The sequence below is a fragment of the Martes martes genome (assembly GCF_963455335.1).
Source record: "Martes martes genome assembly, chromosome: 8".
NCBI lineage: Eukaryota > Metazoa > Chordata > Mammalia > Carnivora > Mustelidae > Martes > Martes martes.
This window is the reverse complement of record NC_137895.1, coordinates 80,580,230-80,601,031: the sequence shown is the minus strand read 5'-3', so window position 1 is coordinate 80,601,031 and position 20,802 is coordinate 80,580,230. Positions and strand designations below refer to the sequence as shown.

General features: G+C 38.9%; 1 protein-coding gene across 4 annotated transcripts in view; it reads left to right on the top strand.

Moving 5' to 3' along the window:
• Positions 1-20,802, top strand: part of NELL2 (neural EGFL like 2) — a 400,524-nt gene that overhangs the window by 231,477 nt on the left and 148,245 nt on the right. For all 4 annotated transcript variants that reach the window (XM_080811935.1, XM_080811936.1, XM_080811937.1 and 1 more), the window contains exon 14: positions 12,666-12,791. In XM_080811935.1, the coding sequence (XP_080668061.1) occupies positions 12,666-12,791 (126 nt within the window). The remainder of the gene's footprint in view (positions 1-12,665; positions 12,792-20,802) is intronic.

Below are 20,802 nucleotides of genomic sequence, written 5' to 3'. Positions count from 1 at the left end.
TTTATTAACTGAGAATTTGTGCAAATCACTTAATATCTCTGAGCCTCATTTTCCTCATCTCTTAAATGGGCACATTTGTGTTATGAGGTTGGGAAAGCAGAGGTCAAACAAAATTAAACAAGATGAAGTATGTGAAAAATGCCTTCCAGAAAAATAAGTCCTTGGTAAAAGTTTGTGATTAAACCTGTATTTATTACTACCAGTGTGTCAGTCAATTCATGCAACATGAATTTATTTTTGGAACTAAGATGTTCACTCTAAGCTTATTGAAGACTTGAGGCAAAAATACTCTGAGAGTCCATATGATGATATTATCTTATAGCTTAAGCCAATTATAATGAGGTCTTTAACTACTTCAGTAGCTAAGTTACCATGGATTATTTCCAAAACCAAATGACGTTATGCCAAATTCCTTTCTGGTCTGAATAACAATCTAACTAGTTCTTAGATATAGATATGCATAATTCATCCTCATTTTGCAAATTATATGATAAAACTTTAACAGTGAAAATTTATGTTATTTTTCTGTAGATGAATAGTAGGATAAAATACCCGGTAATTATTTGCATGTACTTGTTTATTAATACTAGGAAGAAAATGTCTACTTAGAATTAAGCAATTCATTGTAGATCATTTGCAGGTATCTCATATGAAGCAGTGGTTTATTAGTATTTTTTCATTAAATGAACAACTTTTTACTAAAAAAGATCTTTTCCCCTGAAAAGAATCCATTTGAAGTGATCTGTGGGGTGTCACATGATACACAATTTTTAAAAATTTAGTTGATGAAACTTCTGCAACTTACATTCAGGTCAGGTATAACTTAGAGATTTTATTATAAGTACTGGCTTTATCTAGCCTTCCCCAAAAAATCCAAGCTATGTGTTCTAGTTAAATCTGTTAAAAGTTAGGAAGTCAATTAACAAATCCTTGCTTGAGATGAAACTACTAATAGCATTCCCTTTGCAATTTCTTCCTTTCTTCATGTATTCATTTTGCTTCCAAGAAGAACCAACTCCAGTATAAAATAAGATGATCACATTGCATCAAGGATATCTGGAAAAAGGCTTACAGATAGGAGGCGGAAGTTTCAGCATGGTTAATGGCAGGGAACAGGCTAGCTAGAAAAGTGTAAGAATTGTACAAATGAAACAAATCTAACTTTGATTCAGTGGCCCTGAGATTCTGCTCGGGATCCTTTGTGAAGATGTGATGCTATGAAGAAAAATGAAATGACACAGTCAAAGCAATAGACATAGAGGTGAATGTAGTTTCATTATCAATATCATGAATGGACATAAGAGTAAGTTTTTAGGAGGTAACACTAGCTGTGGATTGCAGGAAGCATTTAGGCATAAATTAAATGAACCTGATAGAGAAATGGGATATTTGAGATATGTTATGGAGAAGGACTTGGCTTGTTTGGGCAAATGTTCTAGAGCAAGAAGAATCTCATGTGTTTGGACATTATGGTTCTAAATTATACCTCTTACTCATTGATATGATATAAAAATAGATCCCTGGGATTTTAATAATACATTAGAATATCTTCATTTTTACTTTTTTATTCCATTTTATCTTCCCCCAAGTAATTTTTCTTTGATACAAAGAATGTGCTCCCAAACAGGTTTTTACAATTTGTTCATATCCTTAACTAAGAATATGATAGTGAAGAAATGGAACTGAAATTGTAGACCATATATGTTTGTTGGTATGGAGTTATTGTAAGGTCATACTTCCTAATCATCATTAAACATTGATTTAAATTGTCAAATTTAACAGTTTAGTTTAGTCAGTGATTTTTATATAAACAAGCAATTGAAAGTTGGAATGGTTCCATATCGTTCATGAAAGCACTGATGTAGTGTTTAGATTAATAACTCTGAATAAGCATCAATTTGGATATTGTAATGACTGAAACTCTTGTTTTTGGCAAAATAAATATATATTTGTTAAATTAGTTTTTAATATTTAAAAATACTAATCTGCCTTCTTGGAACGAGTGCTGTTCAACTTTGATGAATTTTCAAATCCAACGTGACAAGGCAATCTTTCAAATGAGCCTGTCTGTTCCTTTATTTCAAGCAAATGGGATTCAGCCAAAATAGCTACTAATTTGCCATGAATAAGCGCAGACAAAAAGTGCTGAAGTAGAAACAGATGGAATCCCCATGGCCAAAGAGGTTAGGGACACACTGGGGAGGTGTTGGGACTTCATCTGGGCCTTGAAGAGTGAATCCAATTTAGATTGGCGGAACAGTAAGGAAAGAGAAAGAGCAAGATGTATTTTGGAGTTTCTTACTGCAACAGGAGGTTTATAGCCAGAGGTGTTAGATCAGACTGCTGAAATAGGGCCCAGATTGTGGAGGAACCATGGGTTATACGAAGTGATTCTATTCAAGATTTGCAAGCTACAAAGTTACTGCAAACATTCTGGAAAATTCCCAACTTCATATAGGCTCCTGGGCTATGAAAATAGGGTAACTCTATAAGTGCCCCCTAAGTCATAGGGTTGTGAGAATTAACATATATTATGTATGAAGATGCACCACCAGAACCAAAGTGTTATAAAAATGTCAAGTGGTAGGGGAACCTGGGTGGCTCAGTGGGTGCCTTTGGCTCAGGTCATGATCCCAGGGTCCTGGGATCAAGCCCCGCATCATGCTCTCTGCTCAGCAGGGATCCTGCTTCCCCCTGTCTCTCTGCCTGCCTCTCTGCCTACTTGTGATCTCTGTCAAATAAATAAATTTTTAAAAAATCTTTAAAAAAAAGAAATGTCAAGTGGTAGACCTGTGTGAGCATGGCTGCTGACCCTGCTGGGTGCTCTGCTCTGCTTGAGTAATCTTACTATGCATCCCAGCTTAGTTTCCTCTCATTTCCTACAATGACTATAGTAAACCTTCACCATTCCATGCAAATTTTTTATTCCACCCATTCTCTTCTTCTCAGCAGGTAACTTCTTGACCAGCAAAGCAGAAAACAGGAACTGACTTCCTCCCCCTTCTGCTCCCCTTACATAAACCCACATGCTTCATGCCTATCCGTTCTTCCTTCTCTCCAGTCTCAGTGGAATTGATACCCTTTCTCTTGGGAGTGATGGGTCCATCTGAGAACTGAATCTTCCTGGCTTCAGAGGAAGCTTATTCCATCTCTTATCCCCTCAAACTCTGTTTTCAACTTATTTCCATTTGCTCCTTCCCATCAGCATTGAAATATGCTCACGTATCTCCATTAACCACACATCCCTTCCAGATTTTGTTTTATTAACCTTCTTCCCCTTTATATCCAAATTTCTGAAAGGTGTGATTGATTTTCACTGTCTCCATTTCTTCATGTCAGAGGCTCTCCTCCATCTACAGCAGTCTAGAGTTTTCGTCCCAGGTCCCCTCCAAACTACTTTCACCAAGGTCACTGATAACTTCTGTAATGTTAAATCAGACCTCGTTCAGCCCGCATTTTGCTTGACCTCTAGGCAGCAATTAATTCTATTGATCACTCCCTCCTTGAAATACTTATTTACCTTGTCTTCATGACACTGCATTGTATTGATCAGGGATCAGAGCTGCAAACAACAGAATCCACTCTGGCAGTTAAAGCAGAAAAGGAATACATTGAAGAATGTTAGGTGGCTCACAATAAATGTGTGAGGACAGGTTTAAATGATGTTCAGCCAGGACCACACAAGTCACACGTGGGTACAGATCCCACGACCTCTCGGTGTCAACACTACAACTCACACAAATATTGCCTACTGCTCACTGATGACACCTGGGACCGGACTCCAGAACCTGTGCCGCTGCTACTGTCCTAAGCACTGAACACCCTCTCCAACCAGCTTGCTAGATTTCACAACCTTGCTTCGTTCACCATGAGTTCTCTTCTGAATTGAGGTTTTGCGTAAGTGCCCACAATGGGTGGTCCTAGGTTACAAGTCTATAGACTGGCTCTCAAGTATGCAGAAATCTGAGTTGTGACTTCCATCTTGAGGAGATGAGGATTACCTCAAATATAGAAGGTGTGTTGAAAAGTGATTGCTGACCACTGTCTCAACGTTCATCTCCCTCCAAACCTCTTCTAGTTTTGCCACCACCTCTCTGAGCGATCTTCCAGTCTCCTTGCTTTACTTGTCCCTTAAATGTTGAAGTTCCCCATGCCTCCGTCTTATTTTTTTCCTCCTCATTCTGTACCCTCTCCCTGGGTGATGTTGTCTGATACCATGGCTTTAATTACCTTCTCTGTGCTTGAGGCTCCCAGATCTTGACCTTGACTTCCAGTCTTGTCTTCTCTCCTGATATCTTTCTTTCTATATATATATGTCGTGTGTGTGTGTGTGTCTGTGTGTGTGTATCGCCACACTTTCTCCATGTGCAACTAGAATATAATATACTGTCTCAGACACAGGAATCCAAACTACAAGTGAGCTCACTCCTAGCTTCCAATTAGCTCTTCTCAAATCCATCCTCTACCTTGCAGTTAAAAAGATCTTGCTTAGCAACTTAAAGTCATTTCATTCACTTGTACCCCTTAGAGGAGAAACATCCCCTCCACCATACCCCCCAAACACACACACGTACATGTGCCTATATGGGCAGACGGTGTCTCTGGAAGGTTGCATAGGAAATTGGTAAAAGTGGTTAGGAGATTAGGAGTGAAACAGTTGAGTTGCCATGGTTGGACTTACTTTAATTTTACACTCTGTTGTATCTTTTAAAGTTTATACTCTTTGCAATATGATATCTTAAAAAATTGATTTAAAAAAACTTCAGTAGATTCCCATCGATCATCGGATAAGGTCAGATCCTTCTGTTTGTCTTACAAGATGTACACACAAAATAGCTCCTGCTTACTTCATTAGCCACATTTAATGTTTTGCTGTACTTTGAATATACAAGATTTTCTCACTTTCCAGCATAGTTCTCTTGTTGAAATGCTCTCATTTTTCCCATCTCACTTGGCTAACTCTACTTCTCCTTTAGTCCTTTGCTTAGATGTCACATCCTCTTGAAAGTGTTGCCTTGCCTGTAAGATTTGGAGTGCTCACATTTTGTTCCAGGTGCACTATCCTTCTCAAATTCCCACAGCATTTTTAAAAATTATTACTTGTCTTTGAGAAGGACCATTGCTCTTCAAAGACAAAAACCACATCCGTTTTCTTCAAGGCCATGCCATTGACATTGCTGTTAATACCTTGGGAAATAGAAGTCAATAAATATTACTTATGTGGATAAACTACTCATGCTTTTGTTTCCTCTGCCCCTTAGTGTTCCAGGTGATCTCACCTTTTCCCACAGGTATAATTTCATGATCCACTCTCAGCCGTGTCTCAAATTTTCCTACTGCATGTCTCCATGTATATCTGTTTTAAATGCAGGAATCCTAAAGCTAGGAATAATGTATCCTATTAAAAGTAGCAAGAACTGGGGCGCCTGGGTGGCTCAGTGGGTTGAGCCGCTGCCTTCGGCTTGGGTCATGATCTCGGGGTCCTGGGATCGAGCCCCACGTCGGGCTCTCTGCTCGGTGGGGAGCCTGCTTCCCTCTCTCTCTCTCTCTGCCTGCCTCTCTGCCTACTTGTGATCTGTCTGTCAAATAAATAAATAAAATCTTTAAAAAAAAAAGTAGCAAGAACAATGATATAATACTAAAGTTTTTACTCTTGAGGAATGTACTGTACAATTTACAATGAATGAATTTAAAAAGGAAGAAGAAAATGTATGGTTTTTATTTTAAGGTATCAAAAAATCATGTTTTTCAGTAGTGTGTGATGTAGTTTTTAATACATAAAAATTAATATTTGGTAAACAAACTTGCTAATGCCACTGACTTCAAAATAGGATTGCTTGCAATTCCTTTTAATGTTAGCCTATTTGTAAATGACATTTTAATTTATTCTTTACTGATTTTTACTGAGCAGCCTACTTATACTTGCAAATTTTTTTTTATTTTCAAAAATACTCTTATCTTCCCAAATGTTATTCTCAAATCTCTTTCCAGAATTACATTTCTCAGAACTTAGGCTTTTTCCTGGTTTATGAATTAAGTCATTGATCTCTTTGCCAACTTTGCCAAGCCAGTTTTTCACAGCTGGTGGGCCAAGACTTAGCAATTCTAACCCATACCGATGCGTGTTCATCTTCAGTATGTAGAGTCCTTGCTGTTGACTGCATGACTTCAGGATTTTATTGGCTGAGCAATAAAGCATTAGTGTTCATTAACATGCTAATATAATCCTTTTACAGGATTATAATTGAGATAAAATGCTGAAGCCTTAGAAATATAGTATTTTTTTTTAATGGCATCAGTGACATACAAAGCATAAAATGGGGGAGGGACGGGGAGATAGCCAGTTTGTGTGGCAGAAGCCCGCAGGAGAGGGGGACATCATACCTGAGTGCCCACTGCCTCCAAGGATCGTCTCCGAGGAGATGACTCCATAGGTCAAAAGCAACATTAATGTAGGATCTGGGGTCTGGAAACAGTGTTGTCATTCTGATTTCCGCTCATTAACTGTATAAACTTGTGCTGAAGGGATCTTCCAAAAACCCAGATCTGATCCAAGGAACCCTCTCCTAAAACCTTTCCCATTTCATATAGAATGAAGTTCAGATTTTTTAATGTGGCTCACGAAAGTTTCACAGTCTGATTCCTGCCACCTTCTTAATTTGTCTTTGGCATTTCTGTGCCTCCCATGTCTTTAATTGTAAACGACTGCAGTTAGGTTAGATGATTTTTGTAGTTCCTTTCACGTCTAGAAATCTGTGATTCTGAATAATTACAAAGTCAGCCACAGCTTTCAGATAGGATAAAAAGGAATTTATAAATTTATAAGTTCCTGTTTCTAAAATAGATCTGCTTGAATTATCTCAGGGCAAGAGAGGTTGTTTAAGTATAAGAAACACAGTTTACTTATTATGCTTTTTAAGTTTGTTGGAGTATGACCGTGTATCCTACAAAATCCTGGAGAATCAGATTCTCCCCTGCAACCATACAAATTGTGGTCTCTTTGTTAGAACTGTAAAGTATGAGGGCTGGTAATGACGTGGAAACCTCTAGCCTTTGTTTTCATAGATGATGAAATTAATGTCCAGAGAGATGAAATGCCTATCGGGCTTATCATAGAGCCAAAGACTAGAATCCAGCCTTCTTTATTCCCACTGCAGTGTTCTTCCCCCTGCAAGACTGTCTTTTACCACAGAGGCTTATGTTCACTGTTTTTACAAAAACCTCGTGTCAAAGTAAATGCCTGGGCAAGGTACTAGGAAGACAAAGGATTCCCTCTGCCAAGTGGAGCTCCAGGTCAGGCCAGTGTGAATTAGGATACTTACCCTTTCTGCTTCTCGACGAAAAGCCATGGAAGGATTCATGGATTCATCCAGCAGATTTTTGGGGAGAGCCAGCCATTCTCCTAGAACAAGGTCCCTACCCTCCTGAATCTTATATTCCACTAGAAAGAGACAGCAGACATACCAACAAACAACTTGATAGGATATTTTCAGACACTGATAAGTAATGTGGAGAAACTGGGGCTAGGGAGGTTAGTTTAATGTAATGAACTTCTCCTCACCTTGATTGCACCTCTCTCATCAGCTCCACAATTGCTCCATTCTACCAACTCTCATGAGATTTATTTTTCTAAGCCACTTCCCTTCCTCACCTCCTTCCAAATGCTTTCCTGTTTCCATATCACAGCAAGGAAGATACCTTTCTAGTGTTTGTTGGAGATTTAAGTACATTCCCGTTGTGTCTCCTCTCCCATAGCTGTATTTCTGTTTTATTTCCTGCATGAACTCCAGCCAAATCGAATATTCATTGTTCCTCATTGTTTCATGTCTTTGCTGTCTACGCTGCCTACACTAGACTCCAGTGTCTACAGTCCTCTCACTCATCTTTGAGCATCTCTGTTTGACAGGAAACTGTTCTGTGGCAGCCCGCTCCTTCTCTGTCTAAGTCTGTTCCTTTAAATCTATTTCTTTAAAATCTACCTCCATGCCCTGCCACACCAACCAGCAAACTGTCCTTCGTTGTCCCTGCTCTTAGTCACCAGCTTTCCTCTGAATATCGGTCCTGGTAGTGAGTACATTCTTCCCTTCCCTTTCCTTTCCTTCCCTTCCCTTCTCTTCCCTTCCCTTCCCTTCCCTTCCCTTCCCTTCCCTTCCCTTCCCTTCCCTTCCCTTCCCTTCCCTTCTTTTCTTTCCTATCCTGTTCTTTTCTGGCACTTGGTATGTAGGACCTTATGCTGTTATTCCTGTTGTATCCTGGCTTCTTAATTTCATTATCTGCTCCTAAAGTTGGGAGAGGGAAGATTTATAAAATTATTTATATCACCAAGTATATAAATTCCCAAATTTGTTCTGCATTGGTAAGCTTCGAACAGAAAAGGCACTGTGTCAAAGAAGTTGGTTGCTCCCAATTTAATGCACATTGTATATGTTTCCCTTATTATATAGTGTGTATAACTTCCTAGCATTATTGTCTAAGTGTTATTTCTTCAGCTAGAATTTATCTTTGTTGCCTAATGCAGCACTCGGACATGATGCGTTGGCATTATATGCTTGTTGAATTATGAGTGAACATTTTAAAAACATGACTAGATATTTCAGAGCGTGTAATTTCCTCATTACATGGTGAAAGTTTTAAGGAGGGAGATGGAAGAAGAATAGTAACATATGGTCCTGAAAACAGTATCTGACCATGCAATCCTCTGTTTTCAAGGAACCATGAGCCTCTCTTAGAGAAATTGTTCCTTAGAGTGAAGGCTTAATGCATAGAAGGCTCCTGTGTGTCTGGAAATGATAGTACGTAGAAGGATTGTAAGTCCTTTGAAGGCCAGACCTATGCTTTAACTGTGTTTATACTGAATTTTGGATGGATTGTTAAAAGCCACGTAGCTGAGCAGCGTGCCCTCCACACGAATCTCTATAGCATGTCCAAGCTGTGCTTGAATGCTTCCTCTTGGCAGGAGCTACCTTCTGCGGCAGCTCTTTCCAACTTTGTGCAATTCTCTCTGCCTGGTAGAAAGTTCTATGGCAGCAAATGCCATTCCTGGTACTCTTCACCTAGGACTGTGGTTCTTCGGCTCAGGGTCATCAATACGACTGAAACCCCAGTAAAGGAACTTGGGCATTGAAGATTCAGTAAACATGTTGAGCATTGAACTGAATTGTGAGAATTTGACATTAAGTTTTTGAATTGGGATTTCAAACAAAAATACACCCTGGACTAAGTTTGAACATGATTTTCTGCCAGATCATTTTTCAGTCGTGCCATTTGGGGCCTGTGATTATCCGCACGTACAAGTAGAAATGACATTTATGTAGCTTTGCGGTTTCAAAGGAGTCTCTTTGGGGACTTCCTTTTCTGAAGATGGGGCATGAGAAATTTAAAAAGGCAACTGGCAACCGGGTATAGAGTGTTGCACTTATATTTTTTGTATTTTTACTACCCACCCCCATACTGTTCCTGATACTTCATATCTCTGGGTCATGAATCCAGTTATTTCTTTGTGATCCAAACCATTCAAATTCCTAAAGGCTTCACACTAAATAGATTTCCTTGTTTTGCTTTATGACCCTACGTTGTGTTTTCTCCGACCTTATGCTAGCTTCAAGGGTAAAATCTACAAAAGAAAAATGGGACTGGCCAGTGTCTCCCAACAGTGTGAGATGTAGCCCCACCACATGACTATTAGAGACAGTATTTAGGCTCATGTATCCTTTCACAAGACAGCCCTATTTATCTTATAAACCAAACTATCTGATAACTTTGGCTATAAATAGGGTCCATTAACAGAAATCACCCTATCTCTTCTCATAGGACTTTAGTACTCTCAAAGTTCTCATTCCTTATGCTTCATGTGCTTATGAGTTGGATTTGCCAGGTTTGGTAACCACTCTATAGATGTGGGCTTCTGCTTCTAGCATACTATTTGGAAAGAGGGACAGTGCCTTCTGTAACTAGTGCTTGCTCCAGCTGGGACTCAGTCCTGCCCAAGGCACTGAAGCTACATCCTTGATTCTACCAGGACTATGGTCTCCCACTAGGAACTAGTCTTGTTTTGAGGAGAGGCCACACACAGTGTACTCAGTAACTCTCCCCTCTGATAACCCCTCCGTCTCCCCTCCGTCTCCACTGAGTTGTGTTCATTATTCTTGGCTCTTTCTTCCCCAAAGGTAAATTCTTCATACCATTGTGCGCGTGAACTTCTTCCTGGCCATCCCTCCAGTTCACAAGCTTAAAGCCCAGGGGACTCCTGCAGTGGCTTTCAGTAACTTTCACTTCTCTGCAGCACTATCTCAGAAGATCAGGGTTAGAGACCATTGATCCCGCTGAGCACATTAATTATCCCATATGATTCTTATTATTATCTTAAGACCCTGGAAGCAAATGAGTTTTCATCATATTCCCCCAGGGTGCCTCTAGTTTGATTTTTAGGCTGTAATTGAATGTGATACTTTCCTTGCAGACCAGTGCAAACGTTTAGAAGTAGCATGATATCATGAGAAGTATATTATACTAGGAGTCAGATAATCTGAGATCTATTCTTAGCTCTTCCTTAAACCAGCCTTGAAGCATTTATTCATTCATTCTGAAGCATTTATTGACTCCGTAATATCCTAGACACCCTATGAGGTATTGTGAATACAAAAATGAATTACAAACTTAGGGATTCTTAATGCTACTTATGCATTAGGCCAGGGGTCATCCCACTGTAGCCTACAGGCCAAATCTGATTCAAGTTCTGTTTTTGTAAATAAAATTTTATTGAAATAACGCCAGGATCATTTATTTACATTTGCCTACAGTTGCTTTCACGCTAGAACATCAGAGCTAAAGTTGCAACAGAGATCCTGTAAGCCCCAAAGCCTAAAATATTTACTATCTATCTAGTTCTTTATTGAAATATTTTGCTGATCCCTGCTTTAGACTCTTCGTGGAGAAGATTTAAAAAAGAAATTATTAAAAAAAAATTGTTGCCTGTGTTCCACTACAGATAGTTAAATCAGATTCGGAATGGGGGTTTGAGAGTTGGAGCAAGACCCAATGTTTTTAAAAAGCATCCCAGATGAATATGATGTGCAGCTAGAGTTAAGAGACATGAACAGATGATCTCTACCCTGGAGAAGTATATATGGCTTCTTGGAGAGAAGAAGCCTGCAAAAGTTAATAAAGGTACAGTGGGTGAATCTGCAGTGGAAACACCAAGTTCCAAGAGAGTACTGCATAGAGAGCATTTTACTTCATTGGGGAAGTTCTCACACAGAGATGTTTAACCAGATTCTTGAAGGATAATCCACTGGTGGGCAAGATCCACTAAGGCTGGTGATAGCGAAAGAGGGAATAGAGAGGACGTTGTGCACAGAGGCAGGCAGATATGAGAAAGCATGGTCCGTTTGAGAACTGATCAGAAGCTCCGTGTGGCCAGAACTCAGGGAGGAAGGGGTGCAGTCATAGGCTGGAAAGCCGAAAATGTCAGGGCCAAGCCCGGGAAGAGTTTTGTATGCTAATTGGTTTGTAATTTATCGTGTTACCTTTCATTTAGAAGTTGAATAGAAAATCAAGTCTTGTTTGCCCTCCATTTTTTTCATCTGTAGAATGAGTAGTTAGCTTAAATGATTGCCAAGGTCCCTTCAGCTCTAAACTATAATTTGCTGAGATTCTATCAATTAATTCTTGTGATACTCTCTGGACTGGGAACATAGTTGAGGTTATCGGAAGAGCATGACTTCTGTAGTGGTAGATCACCTGACTGTCTCCTAAAATCGATCCATTTCTCTTAATAGTACAAACGAGAGCATTGCTATTTTGTGGATTCACCACAAGGATTTAAGAATGCAGACTTCTGGAGGAGAAATACCATGCCTGGCCAGTGCATTAAGGCCCTTCATAAAGAGTATTTCACAGTGACAAAATATTTGTAAAATAGTTTATGTTCCATGCACAGAGGTGCTATATAATGGGGACAGTCTATTGTAAAAATTCACCTTCTTCCCAATTAGTACTAGTGCCTGTTACAGCTTACCATGTGTAAGTCTTTACACTCAAAACTTGGTGTGTGGATTGCCATGGAAGTCCAATATGCCAACTTATTACTATTTTACAGTTTCTCATTTATATCAGGTCTCTACGTTGTAATTTCGTCTCTGTTCAGACACATCCTGGTTCAGACACTAGTATCTCTAATAAACTACATGTTATTGGTTTCGTGTCTTCAACTGAAGTTATTCAAGTTCTGGCATATGGGAATATTTTATTTATCTCTTAGGGTCTCCTCAAGTATATAGCAGAACAGCCAGTGAATCAAGAAACAATATATGATAGGTTCAGAGTTTGTAGGTTTTAAGACTCTAAGGTAGTCGGATTGGTAACGCCCTGATCCATTTTATCAAACACAGGTAGATGAATGCACTGAAAATTTCTAAATATATTTAGAATGTTGCAAGTTGAAATATACAGACATCTTTGAAATTCCAGCAAGAGCTGTTGGAAAAAAATATTTGTGGTTTCTGTCATTTGAACATCAAACATTCCTATTAAAGGAGAGGTTTTGAATACTTTAAAAAAATACTTTTCAGTTGGAAACTATTGCCCTCTCTCCACCAAAGAAAATTGTAGAGAAACTTTAGAATATTGGCCACTGTTGACCTCTTTGCCCTCCTCTTTCTTCACAGACATTGATGAGTGTGCTGAAGGGCGCCATTACTGCCGTGAGAATACGATGTGCGTTAACACCCCGGGTTCTTTCATGTGCATCTGCAAAACTGGATACATCAGAATTGATGATTATTCATGTACAGGTAAACAGTGACTGTTTATGAAATAAAATATTCCTATGCCTTAAATTTACTTTTAAAAGTTCCTTTTAACTCTAATTTTTTGGGCAAGTATGCCATAAGTACTCCCTTATAATAAAACAAGTCACAAGGAAAAGCCTATCTCCTTGATTTGATAGTTAATTCTGAATTTTTTCTAAGGAAGGGAATACCTGCTTGCTCTGGGTAAGTTTTAGACTCCCTGTTAGGAGAGTAAAGAAAAACTAGAGAACCAAATTCATATTATACTAATTGTATACTCAGTATTTATACTCAAAACTTAGGTGAATTCTAGGCAAATGGAAGAAACAACCCTTAAATAATATTTTCAGCAGGAGATTTTTGCATAGAGGAAGAATAACATAAATAATGTGTTGTTTTCAGAAATAGATTCTTGGAGTGCTAGGAAATGGGAATATTAAAGAGAATCGAGCTCCTTCATGCCTCTGGGAAATGCAGCTGAGTACATCAAAGAAGTTTTGGTTATGTTTGTTTTATGAACTATCACTCTCTTCAGTACCATCCTGAGTCCAGATTATCTTGAACGTTAGTAATGTCTAAAGTTGGTCCTGGGATAAGACAACTTATTCGCTTCACATTCTTTGAGTTCCTACCTGTAGAATATAAAAGAAAATAGTGCTAGATGAGTAGCTTGAAGACTATAGGGTTTGAGGAAATGTGGGTGTGGAATAAGACATTTCTTTGGATTTCCTTTTTTTTTTTAATAGAAGAATCTTAAAAATAAATAAATTTTAGAAAAACATGTAGAATCATAAAACCAGAGAGTGCTTAAAAATATTATTCTTGTCACTTTCTACTCTACCTCCAACTTTATAATTTTATCAGATAGATGTACAAATAATACTTAGAGGTTTTCAGGGAAAAAGACTCTATAACACTCCAGTAAAAATATGACTCTATAATAAAAGTGTCGCCTTATGCCTTTATATTAGAGAGCACTCTTCTGAGTTTCCATTACAGTGACCATAGTGTGTACTACTTGATATCTTGTTTATCAGTTAGAGCAAAGAACAGGTCCTTCCTCTAAATTCAAATATAGTATTTATATAAAAAATAAAATGTTGGGCATAAAGAATAATGAGAAGTGAGTGACCTTCCAATCTGTGGAGAATAACCAAAGATGTATTCAATACAGAGTTGCCATTGGATTTACAAGTTATTGCTTTTTTTGTCAGTTTATTCTAAACATTTTCACATTATGGGACCAATTATGCACTTTTTCTTTAGACAAAACTTAATCACACTGAGGGACAGAGTTTCTTGCAGGAAGTCTGCAGAGATATTTTTCCAACATAAAAAAAGAATATAAATGACAAATCTCAATAAATACATGGAGTATAAAATACACAGTTTGCTCTATTACTGGTAATATCGATAATTCTGAGCACCAATGTATTTGTTAACAACAACAACAAAAATCTTAGCAAAACCACTGCATCCCAGAGTGACATTTCAAGATGTGCTCATTAAAAAAAGAGTTCTAGCGGTTTTCAAGGAGGTCTGCTGATTCCTTGGCATGAAAGCCTTAAAAAGCTTTATGCATTTTTTACTTCCTAGTGATTCTTTTTGTTTTTCTTACATTCTTAAAATGTGTTTGAGCTTATAAGTAAGAATACATGATACATAATTGGGCCTACTGTTGAATGAGGAGTGTTTCTTTCGGGCAGGGTATTTTCAAGTGCTTCATTTCCATTCCAAGCCTATCTGTTGTCTGTAAATCCAAGAAATACCTGAGCCATCATCCCTCCAGAGACTCTCCTGCTTTGGCTTTACCTCTCCCAGTGTATTTTCCATCCAAATAAAATCCCGCAAATGACTATTTGTTTCTGATTACTTAGGGAGAATTTTCCATTAAGATTCCAAAGTATCTAATGATATAAATGAAGTATCCCTTTGTAGGAATGCCAATGAAGGCCAAGATCACGTTAAGAAAAGCTGTTCAGACCATGATTTTTGTGCCTAAAGAACCAGAACCAAGAATTTCAAGATCTGGCAGGTGATGGAATGTATTTCCTTAATGATGCACCAGCATTTCCAGCTAGCACCAATATTTCTATGCTTCCACTTAAAGGATTTCTTGCCCTTACATTTTCGGTGTACTGTGGGGAGGTCTACAGATTTGAGAATTTACATCCATATGTGAAAGTTGGATTTTCTAGGAAATAGGAATGGATCTTATTTTGGAGTCCAAAGGTGATCTTTGACAAAACTTTTTATGTTAGACCATCCAAGGTCAGTGCGTATTCAGGGTCCCTATAAGAGGAAATGAGTGCTTAAACTCTCCCTCTTTGAGTCTCTCCCTGCACACTTTAATGTTAGCATCTGTACCAAAGGCTCAAAGAAATGACTCCTCTGATGGGGGTTTGCCTTACAGCTGAGGGTATCTAGGCCATACCTCTTCAAAGAGCTCCCGTTAAGAACAGAGTTGGACCCTATTTCTCCGATAAAGATTGGGATTTATTTTCCATGAATTTAGAAACAGATATCCAGGAAGAGGCCTTCCAGAACAAATGTCAAGACACCACTGCAGAGCCATTCCCTGATGTTTGTGACTGAGCTCTTGGAGTTGTGAATTTGTTTTGCTTCTGGATCCCTGCCCTTCCTTCCTGTTGAAGAGCCCTCTGCTGTAACAGAGCTGATATTCTCAGCATGGAACCCAGCAGACTCTCAAAGTTGCTTGCCCTGTCTGGAAAGGAATCATTCTAATTTAAAGAAGAATCTAAGAGCGATACATGTTACTTTATAGTCAAGAGCTTTGATCAATAAAAGAAGCTTTTTTTGCTTTTATAACCCTGTAGCTCTCACATAGAAATCATGTATGCTGCATTGTAATTACCTTCTTAGCTGGTAGAATTGCATAGGTTATTTTTTTCTTTCAGTTTCAGAAAGTTTGAGTTATGTTTTCCCCATGATCATAAAGCTTTGGAGATGGAAGAATTCTTTTTTTTTTTTAAGATTTTATTTATTTGACAGAGAGAGATCATAAGGAGGCAGAGAGAGAGAGAGAGAAAGAGAGAGAGGAAGAAGCAGGCTTCCTGCTGAGCAGAGAGCCGGATGCAGGACTCGATCCCAGGACCCTGAGATCATGACCTGAGGCTTAACCCACTGAGCCACCCAGGCGCCCTGGAGATGGAAGAATTCTTAAAGATAATCTAGTCCAATCGCCTAACTTTCTCATGTGGGAAAACTGAGGCTCACAGAAATTAATTGCCTGACCGATGGCCATATGGTTAGTGAGAGGCAAAAAGGGGCAAAAAGGGGGCAAAAGATAAGCTTCCTTATTCTTCGTTCTCGTATTGTGCACCATGGGTTTAGTTTGTGACCATACAAAAATAAAGGGGAAGACTCATATTTTATATAGATATACAGCATTTAATTTATAATGTTCAGTAATTAAACTGCCTTTCTATAGATTGTTTCAGTTCATTAGCTTCAATTCCAAGAGGAATTTTCCCCTACAGATCTTATAATAATAATTTTGAATTAGAAGTTGGTAGAAGAAATATAAATCACCATTTTCTGGGCCTCTGACTCTATTATACAGTCACACTAATGACTCGGTGGCACAAATGATGTAGCGGTTTAAGCTCTTCTAAACCCATTAATATAATTTTCCTTCCAGCGAGGTGTTATTTATTTATTTTTCTAATTAATGCTTCATAATCTTCCTTTTCACATTCTTGCCTGTTCTCATAGAGGAAAGAATGGCTATACCTACAAGGAAATAAAGAGAATGAAAGAAGAAGGAAAGAAAGAGGGAGGGAGTGAGGAAGGAAGGGAGGGAAGGAAAGAGGGAGATGGAGAAAAAGACAAAGGAGAGGAGAGAGAAGAGAAGGAAAAGGGTTTGGTTCACATGAGCCAAGATGTTAGAAGCCCACTCTTCAGTATCTCTAATTGCAAAAATAACTTCATTTTTATGATAACAAAGTTTCTTGGTTACTGACATGGACTAATGGCTTCCTTGGTCCACTCATATAAGCATTAATTGAATTGGGCAAATCCTTTTGAGTTTTACTGGACATCCCTTCCTGGAACTGGTCTTGTGTAACGGACAAAGAATAAAACATCTCTGGAAACAAAGGCAGAATCCAAGAATTGTGGAATTATCAAAGGATAACAATATTCTGAGTGAAAAGGCATTCGTGTCAGATCTTCCTGCTCTCTCTGCTCTGATTATTATAATTTAAAAATGGAATTCTGATTCTTTTTTCGGTTGATGAGGTTGTAATCTTCCCACTGTTGTGTAGGGTGGGAACCGAAGGGCAAACTGGGAGAAGGGATGGAAGAGGTCTTGCTCAGCGTAGGGAGAAAATTGATCCTTTAGGACAGTGGTTGTCCAATGAAGGCAGTTTTGCTCTCCTCCCTGCCAGAGGTCGTTTGACACTGTCTGGAGACATTTTGGTTATCACAACTGTGGGGAAGGGAGTTGCTACTGGAATCTGGTGGGTAGGGTCCAGAGATCCTGCTAAACATCCTGTATTATTATTATTAAGCTGTCTCTCCTCTTGAGGAAATGTCCTCTTAAGGAAATGCCCTCTTGAGGATCCTACTTTCCTAGGATCCTTTTAGCTGGGAGCTTTTCTCTAGTTACTTTCCAACTGAGTTATTCATCTGTACCTGCTCAGGACATTCACTACCAGCTGGCTCCCCATAACAAAGAATTATATGACCCAAAGTTCAATGGTACCAAGGGTGAGAAATCCTGCTTTAGAGTTAGCTGATCAAAATTATAAAAGGTATACTTCTTTTTTCAAGCTTTCCCTCTTCTTCTTCAAGTTTCCTTTAGGCCCTGTGTGGTGATGCCTTCTCTCACTTTTTGTGGTGTCCTGTGTCCTCTTATTGGCCTTTGGCTTTCTTGTAAGATCCCCTGCCCCCCCATTCTTCCTCCTCCTTTCTCCTCTCGGAAACCTTTTCCTAGATGAACATAGCAGAATGATTCTCCAATGGGAAAATTTTAGTCCTCAGCAGACATGACAGAGGGGATTCCTTGGGGCCCCTCAAATTACGCTATCCTGATGCCTCCTCCATAGGCTTTCTGCTTCTGTTACTCCAGAAGCTTCTGATGCTGGCTTCTGTCCATGTTGCCTATCACAGAATGTCCAGAAAGTGTCTAAGGAAAAAGAATTTTACTAGACACTTCATTTTTGTTGTCAAACAAAGAGCCTCCTCTGGTGTTCCCCAAGGAATTTTACTTCTGAAAGTACTTAACTTTTAGAGCTTTGGATACTCCTAGTGCTTACATTTTATGATCTTACTGTTGTAGTTACTTCTTTTTCTCTAACATGGTCAATACTGATTTTTTAAAAAAATCATTAACTACCATCCTGTTTGTCAGCTTGTTTAGTTGGGTGATTATGGAGAAAGAGTCATGAATTTTATGATGATATTAAGTTTTCTTCATTTGTCTTTTTTACTATCAGTTTCCTAGCATTTTAGAGAGTCTTGGATACTATTGTCATGCACAGAAGGTTACAGAGAAAGATTTACTATTGTGCTGCTGGAGCAGATTTTAAGTCAGTTGTAACCCATGGGAGCCTTTTCCTTAAAAAGATTGTGTGTGTGTGTGTGTGTGTGTGTGTGTGTTTCTTTAAAGTTCCCTATCAAGCAATGCTAGAAAGGGTCAAGAGCTTAAAGTTTTCAAAGAGACGATATTTTGGAAAGGCAGCACTGTATTCTCTTATATTCTGCATTCCTCCAAAAAGAATTTAAACTGGAGCTGGTAATTTATTGTATGAATGGACAATAACTCATTATCAGCTATTTAAAAATAGCTCTGGATGGATTTATCAAAATCATAAGTACAGAACAAGACAGATAATTCACTGTATGTGTATGATGATAATTACTGGTATATAAATAGTAAAGGGAATAAGATAGCGGAGACAATGGCAGAGAGGATGGGGGTGGGTGGAGAAGCACAGAGCAGAGAGAACAATGATAAAGAACAGGAAGTGAAAATACGCATATCAGCATTCACAAAAAAAATTCTAAATAAACAAGGTTATTTTGGTTGTAAAATGCCTTGGCACTTTATCTTTAGTAAAATGCCTCGCACAGAAGAAACCTTTAATAAATGTTAGCTACCATCATTGTTGTTGTTCCAATTATGATTAGACAAGCTATCCTCTTGAGGAAAGGTCTTATTTCCCTGGGACTTTTTCAGCTGGGCACTTTTGTCTGGTTACTTTTCAAATGAGTTATTATTTTTCAGAAAAACACATAGCTTTGCTGGAGCAGGTGCATTTGAAGTGTTCTTGTTTGTTCAACTGTACTTATTATGTAACTGTGAAAGGGGCTTAAAAAAGGAAAAGAGAAACCTTGATATAACTAAATGCCACTTTCTCTGGAAGTTAGGAAACTCCTTCTGGAAGTGGATTTTTCGTACATCCTAGGATGAGGGTTCCTATTGCTCTTGCGAATGAGCATGAGATTGGGGTGCTCTGGGGCTGCCTAGATGCATCCAGGGGCCCTGTGAGGATACTGATCTGCCTAGAGTGCAGAATATGACCTCTAAATAATTAGTCTGCTCAGTTCTCAAGCACAGCAGATTTTATGAGCTCGGCTGCTTCTATGTGGATTTCTTTTCTAAAGAATCACAATCAGCAATCAGCCAATCCTACCATCTGGCTACTAGTCGCCGTGACTATTGGGAAGGATTTCCGCATTTTTATAAACAACCGCTCTAAAATTTTGTTTTCCTAGCCATTGTAAAATATGATAAAATTGTATATTTCACAAAATATGAAAATCGGACAACTTTAGGTTTTAAAATTAAAATATGGCCCCTAATGCTAGAAGATACCTTATTCATTTCCTGTGGTTCAACATATATGATTAAGGTGTGTAGTTGTTATTGAGAAATTTTTGAAAATATAAACATGATTGCAAAAGCAAATGAAAATACGAAGCCCCAGAACTCAAAGAAGTAATAGTGAAAGGCAATGTGAAGCTAACATAATCCAGAAAACATCTCTAGAAGAATGCGGAGTGTGGTTACCAGGAAGGGTTAATGTTTGGAAAACTTCAGGCCACGTTTAGAGAACTTGCAGAGAACAAAAGTGAGTCATGTCTGTGCAGTTAGTGAGGAGGCCAAGGCAATGTACTTATCTCTTTTCTGAAACACATATGTGCATGCATACAATTAGCAGTCAGCTCAAAATGGAACAGGCTCAAAGGCTCAGGGAGCTGAATTGCCTTTTTAAAGATGAAAAGCTTGGAAAGGAGTCTGTGCTATCTGAATCTGTCAGTGAGTGGGGAAAGCATCGAAGCTCCAATGTAGCGGTTTCCAGGCTTGTCAGAGCCTTTATGCAGCCCCTCGGTGCAGCCATCAGGTCCATGTCTTGCCCCCACCTGGCCATGGTTTGATCATCAGAGCACTCAGGGGTACGCAGCTCCACAAGCTTGCCTCTGTGCAAGCTCACCTGAGCGCTGAGAGGCCGGGAGCCGCCTCATTAGCCAGCCTCACCTGCTTTCCCTCGGTTAGCCAGGAAACTCTAATTCACCTTTGTCCCAAATAGATGTATTATTTGAGTTTTATTTTCAGATTTTTTGTATGAAAAGCACAGAGTCAAAAACTCACATGGGGGAATAAAAAGATTATACATGCCAGGATGTAATAATAGTGGTGTCTTAGCAACAGACACCTGTGGAGGACAGTATTATCAGAGTTGAAGTTCAACAGACACCTTTCATTTCCCTGATTGTTGACTTTGACATATTAGCCGGTGTGAAAGTTTGGCTCTCCTTCTGCCTCCTCATTGTTCCGGTGCTCTGTGAAACAGAGTTCTTGTTCTAGTTCTGCTGCCGATCTAATCTCAGTGGGTGTGTTATCGCTGATGACATTGCCTTGTCTTGGTGCTCTCCCTTTCTTCCTGGTCCAGGAGGCATGGTCATATTCAGTCACCGGGTTGGGCTCGGAAGGGGAGTTTCTTCTCTCAAGTTGAGAACACTCTCCCTCCTGTGTGCTTTAGCTGCA